Raw genomic sequence first — 13689 nt, 5'->3', positions numbered from 1 at the left:
TCATTCCCCCTTCTTCTTTTGTTGATACACCCATGAAAATATTTGGTATTTGCATCCCCATCTTTCAGCCACTTTGTTCTCGACTTTTGCCATTGGATACTGCAATTAAGTCTTGATAATTTAAACATTTGTGCAATTAGCTCTCTCTTAGATACGGTCTCCTCTTCTGACAGACCACGTTCCTCTCCTCTTGCTTCGAGCTCGTTGATTTCCGCCTTTGTCTTATTTATTTGTTCTTCCAAATTCTGAGTACTGTTTTTGTGCCAAGCTTTAAGACTTCCTCTTATCAGTTTTAGTTTTTCTTTTAGTACAAACATCCCCCAGCCTTCCACCTTTATGTTTCTCCATTGTTCTTTCACATGCTTATGGTAACCCTTTATTTCTCTCCAGCAATTTAGCATACGAAATGGTTTAGGTCCCCAGTTCAAATGCTTTTCACGCAGAATTATTGGACGGTGATCTGATAATTCTTTGTCTAAACTCCACTGGCTACACTCAGACCATGTACGGTACCAAGATTCCGAGATAAGGATTCTATCGAGCCGACTCATTGCTGTTCCGTTCGCTCTGGACCACGTAAACCTACTTCCATGGAGCGGTAAATCTATTAATTCCGCCTCTGTGATAAAGTCATCAAAAGCCTCCATTTCTTCTCTCCTAATATAGTTTGTCGATCCTTTCCTTTCTGATTCATCTCTAATTGCATTGAAATCTCCCATCAGGCACCATCTAGCATCACTCTTTGCCGATATCAGTGTCGAGAGTTCTGCCCATAACGCTTGTTTTCTTCTAGCCTCACAGGGGGCATACACATTCACTATGATAACTGGATGCTTTCCTTCTCCCCATTCTCCCTCCAATATAAGATAATGCTCCTTCGTATATTTTCTTTGAAGCGAGAATACGCTGTTATCCCAAATTGTCAGCAGACCCCCAGACCTTCCGGCGGATGCCGAGAAAGCGAAATCGCAATCAGATGACCCCCACATCATTACACTATGGTTCGTGTCCACCACTTCCATTTTTGTTTCTTGAATGCAAATTAAATCTGGCTTCTGCTTCTGAATTAATCTTTTGGCCTCTTTTTTCTTTGCTAAACCCCCTAAACCTCTTATGTTGTAACTAATCAATTTCATGGTGAGAATGCTATTAGTAGCGCCTAAGTCATGGACCACCATTATTATTAGCAGTCACTGCCTCTCCCATCTCCTGAAATTCCTCTTTCATTGCCTACTCCTATTGCTAATTCCTGTAAGATTTCTGCTTCTTCACCCTTATGTATGATTCCATATTCTTTCCCTAGATCCCACACACCCTTTGCTATTTGTTTTGCATCTCCATGAAGAAAGGTCCAACTGCTTTTATCAAGACCATTGTCAGGTAGAAAAAGGCTAGGGAAGTCATTTACCTGGGAATTAGGTCGATTTCGTTGTGTGCATGTGCATTTGTCGGTCACTTTCTTTCCTTTCCTCCACACTTTTCTTTTTTCCTTCAATATTTCCTTCCTGCGTCTTCTTCTTTCTTTATAAGATATGGTATGCACTACCTTCTCTCCTACAGAAGTGAGTTTTTCCTTTTGCCTGGGTATTTCAGTATTTTGTTCGGTTTGCCTCGTGATAGAATTACTTTCCTCGACATTCAGCACTTGTGTATGGCCATCAGTTATTGGGCTTTGCGGAACAAAATGGGTTATATCTTCATGACCCATTTTCTTTTGGTCAACTCGCCCACACCTCTTCTCAGAGTACTTTATGAGGTTTTTGTCACTATTCTGTTGGGCCCCACTACCTATTAAAGCATCATTGCCTTCACACATAGGTTCCGCCGCCTTCTCACCTTCCTTCCCTGTTGACTTTGTCCTTTCTAAGTTTATTCCTTCTCTCAACTTCTCGAGCACCGTATTATTAACCTCTTCCTCATTACCAATGTGATGTTGTCTTTCTGCATTAAGTGTCTTAGGCATTTCCGAAGCATTCATTAATTTCTCATAATTATCTTCTAACTTCTCCAGATTCTCTTCTTCTTCCAGCGACGCCATTGACGGCGGGATGAAAGACTCGTCGGAGCTAGTTGTTCCATCGTCTCCATCACTTTCTGGAACATCTACGTGATGTGAGCAATCACATATCTCCTCTGTCAATCTTATGAGAAACTCTTGGTTGTTAACCTTTACTCTTATTATCATGTTAATGAATTCCATCATGGATGTTCTTACAAATAATCGCGCCACGTCCAATCTTTGCATATTCTCTGTCGCTGAATCTAACTCTAATAGAGTTCCAAATGATGTTACCAATGTTGAGAACACCCTCCTTCTCCAAGCATGCACCGGAACCCCACTAACTCTAATCCATACGCACCGCCATCCCCCCGAGTCTCTTGGTTCCCATTTCCTCAAGACTCTGAACCATTGTTGAAATGCACTTTCAGCTTCCTTCACCAGCATATTCATATCTTCTTCATCGTCAACCTTTAAAAACACTCTGTCTCCACCCAAAGGTATCACCTGAATTGATGTGATTCCTTCATTGACCATAAGATTCTGCAACATTTGAGTCTGATTAGCATTGCGCATGAAGCCAGTATATCCGTTTTGTGCCCATTTCATCTCTTCTTCGTTCACTGTAATCATTATCCCACCGCCATGCTTTACTTCTCCAGTTAGATTGTCTTCTTTTAGCTTTGGCCTCCAGGTCCTTGACTTAGTATTACTTTGGTCCTCTTTTTTGTTCATTGTTGCTTCTGCATAGGATTTGCCTTCTCTCCTAAAGTTCTGGCCTTCTCTAAAAACGTTCCTCAATTTCTAACCTATATCTCAGCGGTTATGTAACTTGAAGAGTCGGTCTCCAAAATAGGTCCCACCACAATTGCGTAAAAAGCGTATACTCTTTTTCTCCATATCTATAAAATACCACACTCTTTCATCCCAAACATAACTGCATTACATTACCATAACATGGCTCCTCTTGCATTCTTTTTCTTGTTCCTCTCACTCTCTTCTTCATCTTCAGGTAACATTAAAAGGAAACATAGTATCTTAGTATCTCTTTCTGTTTTGCTCTTTATCAAACACTAACATGTTCTTTTGTTGTTGTTGTTGTTGTTGATGATGTTGTGTAGTTTTTTCAGAAGCAGGTTCTATCGGAATCAATTACGGAAGAATAGCTAATAATTTACCAACACCATCAAAGGTGGTCGAGCTCTTGAAAACACAAGGTATCACCCGCGTGAAGCTCTACGACACTGAACCCACCGTCCTCACCGCCCTTTCAAATTCCAACATCAAAGTTACCGTCGCCATGCCAAACGAGCTTCTCTCCAACGCCGCCGCGGACCAATCCTTCACCGACACATGGATCCAAACCAACATCCTTAAATATCACCCCGCAACTCAAATCGAAGCCATTGCTGTCGGAAACGAAGTCTTCGTAGACCCGAAAAACACAACAAACTACCTCGTACCCGCCATGAAAAACGTTCAAGCTTCTCTCGTAAAAAACAATCTCGACAAAGAAATCAAAATCTCTTCACCCATAGCACTTTCCGCTTTACAATCTTCTTACCCAACCTCATCCGGTTCGTTTAAACCCGAACTAATCGAACCGGTTATTAAACCGATGTTGGAGCTTCTTCGTAAAACCGGTTCTTCTTTAATGGTTAACGCTTATCCTTTCTTTGCTTACGCTGCTAACTCGGATACAATTTCGTTAAACTACGCTTTGTTTAAGGACAACCCTGGTGTTGTTGATTCGGGTAACGGTTTGAAGTATAGTAACCTCCTCGACGCTCAAATTGATGCAGTTTATGCTGCCATGTCAGCACTTCAATACGACGACGTTGGGATAACTGTTTCTGAGACGGGTTGGCCTTCGTTAGGTGACTCTAATGAAGTTGGAGCTGGGGAAGACAATGCGGCGTCGTATAATGGAAATTTAGTTAAGAGAGTTTTGAATGGGAGTGGGACCCCTTTGAGACCAAATGAAACGGTTAATGTTTTTTTGTTTGCTCTTTTTAACGAGAATCAGAAAACGGGTCCTACGTCGGAGAGAAACTACGGGTTGTTTTATCCGAGTGAAGAGAAGGTTTATGATATTCCGTTGACGGTGGCGGGGATTAATAAAACGGTGGTGCCGTCGGGAGGGGGAGTTGGGAGGAGTGTGGTGCCGGTGAAAGGTGACGTGTCGGCGGTGGTGAATAAAGGTGAGACGTGGTGTGTGGCGAATGGGGGTTATTCTGAGGAGAAGCTGCAACACGCGCTTGATTACGCGTGTGGGGAAGGTGGGGCGGATTGTGGTCCGATCCAACCGGGTGCCACGTGTTACAATCCGAATACGTTGGAGGCGCATGCCTCGTATGCTTTCAATAGTTTTTATCAGAAGAAGTCACGTGGGAGTGGCACGTGCGATTTTGGTGGTGCTGGTTATGTTGTTACTCAACCTCCTAGTAAGTATTTGCAATTTTTTTATTTAATTTATGACAATTTTTGTCAAAAATATTTTTTTTTATATAAAATTTTCACTTGAGTGAATAGTTTTTTAATCGTGCTTTATGAATCTGTTTTTGCAGGGTATGGAACATGCAATTTTCCAACAGGATATTGAGTGGGGTTAGGTTATATAGATTTTTGGTTATTTTTATTTGTATGTATTATTTCTTGAGATTATAGATTTTGGATTAATTAATTGGGATTTGGTGGTGTTTTAGTTTTTTTTTTTTTCTCTTGGTTTTACATTGATAGTAATCGTTTAGGGGCTGAGATAGATGTGTGAATTGTTGAACTATCATTCTTATCGTTTATTTTTATTCTAATAAATAGTCATTATTTAATATTTATTGGTAGTAGTAGTTAGGAGGAGTATCGATTTCTTTCCTTTGACGTTCTTGTTTGTAATTATGTCTCTGTTCCTTTTAAAATTTCTAGTTGCTTTAAATATAATGTACCGAAAGAAAAAAGAAATGTGCACCAAAATACGCAAGCATCCTTGAAAATATAGTGATATGAATGCAGTTTTTTCTTTGATTGAATGCGAATGTAGTCATATACCGTCCTATTCAAATTAAGAACTTGGATATCTATGTATAATATATAAGAATTTAATGGACAAACATAAAAGCAGTTTGACACTAGTAATAAGAAAAAACAGATCACTATTTATCCCCCAAAAGAAAAAACAGATCACTATATATCATGTCATACAACTATATTTTCATAATGCCCTTTGAAAAACGTTGAAGTGAGAAAATTATGAATTTTTATGGGATGTTACTGCTAATATGTGTATTTTTAAATTATAATTCTTGTTATTATTTTTTGAATTATATTCACTTGAATATACACATTCAGTAAAATTAAAACAAAAAATATGATAAAATTAGAAAATTTCTTCACCCACCTCCTAACCTTCTTGCCCACCCCTGGTGAATTTACCACACTACCCCTTGTTTCGGAAGTTCATTTCCGAAAAGGTACTTTTTTTTTTTTTTGTTAAAAAAGGTGTTTTCGGAAATGTATCTCCGAAAACGTGTTTTTTTTTAATATAAAATATTGATTTCGGAGATACATCTCCGAAATAGAGTTACTTTTCAGAAAAATGTGGTGTTTCGGAAGTTCATATCCGAACGCACCCCCTGAGGGAAATTCGGAAATGAACTTCCGAAATATTCCAAGACCAAATTGGTCTTGGAATGTTTCGGATATACACTTCCGAAATAATTAATAATTATTAAAAAAATTAAAATCAAGGTGAATCAATACAATTAATAGGTATAAAATCAAGGTGAATCAATAAAATGAAGGTGAATCAATAAAATCAAGGTGAATCAAAACATCCTAAACTATTTGAAAGTTAAAAATTATTTTACTAACTTATATAAATCAAAAACATTTTAATTCCATAAGTAAATTTTGAATTATATAGAATTAAATATAAAATTTATTCATTAAATAAAATTAAGACAAAATCTTTTTTTAATTTTTTTAAACTAAATAAAAAATTATCTCATTTTTAATTATGAATCAGAATAGAAATATATAAATATATAATAATAATTATTAATTTTGTAAGTGAAATATATAAATATATAATATATAAATATATAATAATTAATATATAAATATATAAATATATAATAATTATTATAAATTAAAACACTCATTTTTTTAATTTTTATAATTATTATATAAATATATAAATATATTTATAATTAATATATAATAATTATTATATAAATATATAAATATATAATAATTTTTATAAATATATAATAATTATTATAATTATTATATAAATATATAAATTAAAACACTCATTTTTTAATTTTTTTTTGTAAATACATAATGATTATTATAAATATATAAATATATAAATAAAAAATTATAACTCATTTTGTAAGTGAAATTATTTTAATTTTTTTAATTAAAAATATTTTAAATTTTAAAATATGAATCAGAATAGAAATATATAATAATTATTATTCATAACTAATAAATTATATCAAAATATATAATTATTATTATTTATTACTCATAAATTATATCAAATTTATAATATATAAATTAATTCATATCCTAAAATTAATTTTTGGAATTTTTAGATTTTTTTTTGTTTTTCGGAGATGCATCTCCGAATTAATCAAAATCCCAATTTTTTGGATTTTTTCGGAAATGCACTTCCGAAGTCTGAAAAAATTTAGAAAAAAAAATATTTCGGAAATGCATTTCCGAAACAGGGGTAAAATGGGATTTTCGCTGGGGGTGACCCCATAGGGAGGTGGGTAAAGAAAAAACCTAAAATTAAGGTATAATTAGTCAGTATCTTTTAATTTGAGATTTCTTAATACCTTAAAAACTTTTTTTTTGTTAATATTATTGGTCTCTCCGATAATTTTTCTGAATAACTGTTTACTTTTGCCAACATAATATGACAACTAAGACTCGGTTTAGTAAGACAAAATTTTAAACTTATGTCTTATAGTTTATAGTTTATAAGTTCATATGACAATTTAGATATGTTTACAGTCTTTTTATCACTAGCTTATAACTTATTTTCCACATGCTATTTCAAATAGGGTTTTAACTTATAGCTTATCATTTTTCTTCCTTTCTTATCCTTATTATTTTAGCATAAACTCATTTTTATCCTTTATATTTTATTTAAATATTAAATTAAATAATTATGTATTATATTTGAATCGCTAATTTTACCAAATACTTCAATTAATTTATCAATTATCAGTCTCAATCATCAGTCATCAGCTATAAGCTATCAGTCATCAGTAGAGCTGTCAAAATGGGCTCGACCCATCGGGCCGGTCCATAAGCCCAACAATTTAGCACGGGCCGGGCCACAAAATACCTTAAAAAAACACGACCCTGTCTTTTTGGGTCAGCCCACCAGGCCTGTGTTTTTTATGGGTCAGGCCAAGCGGGCTTCGGGCTGGCCCATTAAAAAAAGATTTTGATAAATTTTGGGGAAAAAAGATTGAGATAAGATATGATTTCATATGTGTTTTCAAGTCATAAAGAAAATTTAAAGAGGATAAAGATATATTTTTAAGATGAAGTGATCAAAGAAATGATTGTGAGATGGAGAGAAAATTTGATAAGTATTGACGATAATATTAAGTTACTTTATACTTTTACATAGATGATTTTGTAGTATTCATATATATTTATGGATAAATATTTTAAACATCACTTATATACATTTATGAAGACTCTCTACTTATGTTGTATTGCATTTATCCATTACATCCTTTTTATAAAATTAAAATTATAATATTGAAATACGGACCGGGTTGGCCCATTGGGCCGCACGAGCCTTTGAAAAATGGGTCGGGCACATTTTATGTGGCCCATTAAGCAATTGGGTTGGGCCGGGTCAGCCCATTAAAACATGTTGACCCATCGGGCCGAAGCGGGCTGGGTCGGGCCGACCCATTTGACAGCTCTAGTCATCAGCCATCAGTTATAAGCTATCAGCTAGCTTATCAGTCAACCGTTATTTTTACTAAACAGACCCCAAGTCATCAAATGTATTAAAAAAATATTTTATTTATATTTTATTTTATTTTCGGAGTAAAAAATTCCCGTAAATTGTTAACAACTAGACTTGAATTCGGGCGTTGCACGGTGTAATTTCAGATACACGTTATTTATATTATATAGCATTAAGAAATAAATTGGAGTATCATTATGTAGTTTTGGAGTTTTTTATTTTTGAAAGCACGAATTTATTGAAAAGAGAATCGAAGTTCTCCATGAAGCTACAAAAACCGAGCACGAACTCAAGAAAAAAAATTACACGTCAATTGAAAGTTACGATAAATAAAACAAAGGGTTTTTACTAAACTCGTAAAAATTATAATTGGGTTGCGTAATTTTTCCTATATAAGCCCATCTCCAAAACAACGCTTTTACTCCCCACACGATATCCGAAATATTCCACGAGTCAACTTTGAAAACGATCCTGTTTCTAATCAACCAAATATACCAACAAGAAGCCAACCACACCACTCCCTCCTTTCCTCTCCTGACTTTCAAAAATTTGCTAAACGAAGTCCACTTCAAGAAACTTTCCTTAAAATTCGTCGCTTTATAATCAATCAAACCAATCCAAACGGCTATATCCTTCCAAACCAAATCCACAACGTGGCAAAGCAAAAGAGAATGTATCGACAATTCACCATTGCAACAACAGAAAAACAATTGTAGCATCTCCGCTGCACAAACAGAATTGACCAACTCTCCCCTATCGACTCCGAAATCTCCCTAACTCCATAAGCCGCTGTTCCATCCACCCATTCCCGCTACGGAAACTTCCTGCAATTTTGAAACGTAAAACAACACAGGAAAGATATCCATAAGGATACCCGCCTCCAACCATAACGAGCATAAAAAAAGAGACATTATATCTGTTGCCCACTGAAAAGCGACAATCTCGGTTGAAGAAATCATTCTAAATATAATTTTCCAAAAGAAGGATATCAGCCCACCAAGAAGAAAAGGATCCTTTCCCCTTGCATTTTCCTCCTCCGAAAGCCACCGAAAGCTTTAAATCACCGTATCTAGCTTTCAATACGTTGTACCACACCGTCTCTGTTTCCACTAGAACTCTCCATTTCTATTTACATAGAAGTGCCACATTAAAGTCCTCGATCCTTCTTAAACCCAAACCTCCTTTTTCAATCGGAAGACAAATCGTATCCCAACTCGCCCAATGAATGCATCTTTTCTTCTTTGTTCCTCCCCACAAGAAATTACTTTGAATCTTGGTGATTTCCTTGACAACGTACTTCGGTGCCATGTAAAACTAAAGAATGAAAATAGCCAAACTTTCAAGGACCGACTTCAAAAGCGTTATTCTACCTCCAAAGCTAAGAAACCTTCCTTTCCAACTGGCCAACCTCCTCTTGATTTTCCTCAATAACGGGTTCCAAGTAGCGATCCTTATAAGATTACTACCGATAGGTATTCCAATAAAGGAAAATTCCTTATCTTCCCGTCAACAAGCTAAAAACGGTGTGATCACATCCATGAAGTTAGAATTGATATTTATGTCGCTGAGTTTGCTTTTATGGAAATTGATGCCAAGCCCCGAGATTAGCTCAAACCCCCTTAGAACCGATTTGATGACCCAAAGGTGATTCCAACTTCCGTCTCCAACCAAAAGTGTATCATCCGCGAATTGTAAATCATCTATGATGCAATTTCTATTGAAATTGAAACCCGCATAAACGTCATTCTCCACCGCCTTATTAATCAAACCTTTCAATCCTCCCGCCATAATAACAAAAAGAAATGGAGAGATCAGATCTCCTTGTCTCAAACCCCTCTCGACTTTAAATTCCATAGTCGTACCGCCATTAACCATCATCGATAGGAGCATAAAACGAAGGAACGACCAACTAACCTTATCATAGGCTTTCTCAAAGTCTACCTTGAAAAACAAGCAACTCTTTTTTTCCTTTGATAAAATCTTGTATATACACCCTACCAAGCATATAGGTCTATAGTCGTCTAAATCCAACAGATTATTGGATTTGGGAACCAAGGCCAAGAAAGACGACGTTCTGGAGTATTATTATGTAGCATTGTTTATTATAAGATTGAATTTATTATAAAATTATTTTTTTTATTTTGAAAAAAAAATACAAGTTGCTTAATGAAAAATGTCAGATTTAATATATGAAATTTTATAATAATGTAATAATTATTTTAAATATTATTATGTATGCATTTTGTTTTTTCGTTGAAAATCTAAAATATAATTTTCTTTTATTAACTTTGTAAGCATTTCATATTTCTATTAAAGTTAAACTATATATCTTTTTGTTGTTATAATTGTTTTAAGTTCACTTATTTTCATAATTATGCTTAAATTATATATATTATTTGTTAATATTTATAATATTTTGAATTCTCATGTTTGAGTTTATCCAAAAGAGACTATTAGTTTTTATACGTCCTCTAATTTGATTATAGACACATCCACAATCTCACTATGAACCGTTGAACCAAACATACAAATAAAAAAATATTAATAAAAAAAGTGAAGGATAAATTTAAACATACAACCTCATTATTTTTTTAATTATCCGATAAAATGTAAAAATTGTTTATCATCAAAAATTGTTGGCGTATTCAAATAATATTGAAATATATAATCTATATTTTCTTTTTGACTAAGCAATGGTCTTGCAATAATGTGTATAAAAATTTCAAAATATGTCAAAAAGTTTGTGAAATAGTTTTCTTGTAAGATATTTATATTTTATAAGTTAATTTATTTAAGACATTTACATTATTATTAATAGAGATATTATTATTATTATTATTATTATTATTATTATTATTATTATTATTATTATTATTATTATTATTATTATTATTATTATTATTATTATTATTATTATTATTATTAAGATATTATTAATAGCATAAATTTATAACTGAAAGATAAATATTAATGATAATTTATGTTATAAAACCAATGATCTTATATTTAAATAAATTTTACTATTATTTTAAATATTTTAATTGGGATTAAATTTTTTGTAACATAATTCTTTTTTAATATTAGAATACAATTTAAAATATTAAAATAATAGTAAAATTTATTTAAATAATAGTACGTAGAAAGATATATTTCTCAATAAATTTTACTATTGTTTCAATTGCTTGATTTTGGTCCCTCAAGTTTTCTAATTGCTTGATTTTAGCCCCTCAAATTTGTCCCCTTTTACATTTGATAGTCCTCTAATACATGTAGACTAAATTTTGTTTTTTTATTGCATTTTTTTATTTTCTTTTTTACAATTCTATTTTTCTTCTCTTTCTAAAAGTTAAGCTTTGAATGTAATGTTTTGAAAATCTTAAATATTTCATTCAACTTAGAATATATGGACAAACATGCAATATCCCTTATAAAAAATTAAAATTTTATATGACTAATAGAATTGCTAGACTTTGGAACTTTATGTTTAACTATGAGTGAGTTATTGGCTAAAGAGTTTTTTATGTTTAACTAGTTGATCTATTTTATTTTGTCAAAATAATTTGCCATTACGCATAAGTTGAAGGAAATATTTAAGATTTTTTAAATATTACATTCAAAGTTTAACTATTAAAAAGAAGACAAATAAAATTGTAGAGAAGAAAATTTAAAAATAGAAAAGAAAAGAGAAAAAAAAAAGAAATTTAGCCTACATGTCATTAGGGGTGGCAAAATGGCCGCACCGCCCCTCCTTAAGCCCGCCAAAAAGCGAGCGGGGCAGGCAAGCCCGCCAAGTAAAATGGACATAAAAATCATGTCCGGGGTTGGTGGGCAGTGAGCTTGCCCGCCTATTTTTTAAATTTTTTTTTCATTTTCTTAATAGATTAATAGTATTTTTTACCTTTCAATTAAAATTTTCATTTATTTTTTAGAATAATTTTTTACAAAGCATATTTTAAACAAATTTTACCTAAAAACTATTTTAAACATTCATATAATTAGGATGCTACTTTCATCAACATAAAATAATACAACTTTTTAAAATTATTAGTAATAACAATAAAAACATCGACATGTCTAACTTCATTTTATTGCAGTGGAAAATATCAATAGATTATTCATTACTTATTCAAAACAATGGAAAATATCAATAGATTATTCATTACTTATTCAAAACAAATCATGTTATAAATTAATTATAAAGAATGTCAACATAAGAGATATCATAACATTTCCAACAAGCATAACTAAACAATTAAACGTTTGACTTCCAGTGTTACATATCAGAGCATACGTCGACTCGATTAAAGCATAATGAAGAGCACGCTCTTCTACTAATATTCATACCTTCACTGCGGGTCACCTGCGCGTTACCCACGTGGAGGCAACATTAAAACAGAAGGGGTGGTATATTTTAATTATATAAAGCAATGCATAATACTAAGTAACAAATTATTTTATGCATAATCACTCATTCTACCAATCACACTTCCAGACAATTCAAAACACACAACAACACAACAAGTATGCAATGCAATGATACTCAACACCATGACTCGATGCATGTGGTACCAATATGTGAACTCTCAGGTTCACTCGCTCCCGATCCCTACGATAGGATCAGAGCACACACAAAATCGTTACCATTCCCATATGTAACGCTTCATCGATTCCTACCTGGAACTAAGGGTGGCAAAACGGGCTCGGCCCGTTGGACATGCCTGTTTTGTTCGCACTTTTGTGCGGGGTGGGCCAAAGTTTTAAGCTCTCACCTCCTAGTGTGGCTGCCCCGTCCCGCCCTATTTTTTATGCGGGCTTTTGCGGGCATGGGAATTAACATAAATTTTGCATTTTTAGGCTTAAAACGTGTAGTGCCCGCAGACTTAGCCCGCCCTGCTCTCACTTTTTATGGGGCGGTCCAAGATTTTAGGCCCGCACCCTTAACTATGATCACTCCGCCCCGTTTTCTTGCGGACTTTTGCAGGACGGGCCTAAACGGGGAGGGCATGCCCGTTTGCCAACCCTACCTAGAACCAGCTCCTCGAATCCAATCCCCACCATAGGATTGAGGCTCACCAAAATGCATCATCGTCCATGTAACACCCTTCTAAACCCCGCGGAAAATTTAACAAAAATCAGAGTAAAACATGAAGAAGGGTATTACAACTCCAACAAAGTAAACAAAGATTCATGTCATGCCATAAAGGAACGATAAACCAAAAATTATTCAGATATCATGTTAACACAGCGGAATATTCTTAACAACTGAATAATTAAACATCCAGAGTCGGAGACTCATGATCCAACCATAAACCATAAACAAAACAAGGATTTATCAACCAATCCTAAAATAAAGTTCCCAGTGTTACACGACCAGAGCATGACACAGACCCAACTGACTCTAACGAATTACTTGACGAGCTAATCCTCACCAAGTACACAAGCTACTCCTCAATCTGAAAAAATAACAACAGTAAGGGTGAGTTTCATTCGCATTAACAAATGTTATAGGAATATAAACAATACAACTTCATTCATACATTATTCACCCAAATTCAATTATATTCAGATAGTATAGCAACATTCATCAGATACAATCATCCATACCAATTACACACAAATTATAACATTGGACTACTTCCATTCATGTTACAATTATACACAACAACCTAATGCAATGCAACTAAATGCATGT

General features: G+C 33.7%; 1 protein-coding gene across 2 annotated transcripts; it reads left to right on the top strand.

Moving 5' to 3' along the window:
• The first annotated feature begins 2891 nt into the window (after window positions 1-2891).
• Window positions 2892-4819, top strand: LOC131638483 (glucan endo-1,3-beta-glucosidase 12-like). Of its 2 annotated transcripts, none has more exons than XM_058909045.1 (3): window positions 2892-3011; window positions 3130-4443; window positions 4567-4818. In XM_058909045.1, exons 1-3 carry the CDS (start codon window positions 2957-2959, stop codon window positions 4599-4601), a joined length of 1404 nt encoding a protein of 467 aa, XP_058765028.1. In that variant the 5' UTR covers window positions 2892-2956; the 3' UTR covers window positions 4602-4818. The 2 variants fall into 2 exon arrangements, with proteins under 2 accessions (XP_058765028.1, XP_058765027.1); XM_058909044.1 differs by having other exon boundaries at window positions 2895-3011; window positions 3121-4443; window positions 4567-4819.
• Window positions 4820-13689: the final 8870 nt, after the last annotated feature.

The sequence above is a fragment of the Vicia villosa genome, unplaced genomic scaffold (genome assembly GCF_029867415.1).
Source record: "Vicia villosa cultivar HV-30 ecotype Madison, WI unplaced genomic scaffold, Vvil1.0 ctg.002321F_1_1, whole genome shotgun sequence".
In the NCBI taxonomy this organism is placed as follows: Eukaryota; Viridiplantae; Streptophyta; class Magnoliopsida; order Fabales; family Fabaceae; genus Vicia; species Vicia villosa.
The sequence above is the reverse complement of the archived record's forward strand: the minus strand, read 5'-3'. Positions and strand labels throughout refer to the sequence as shown.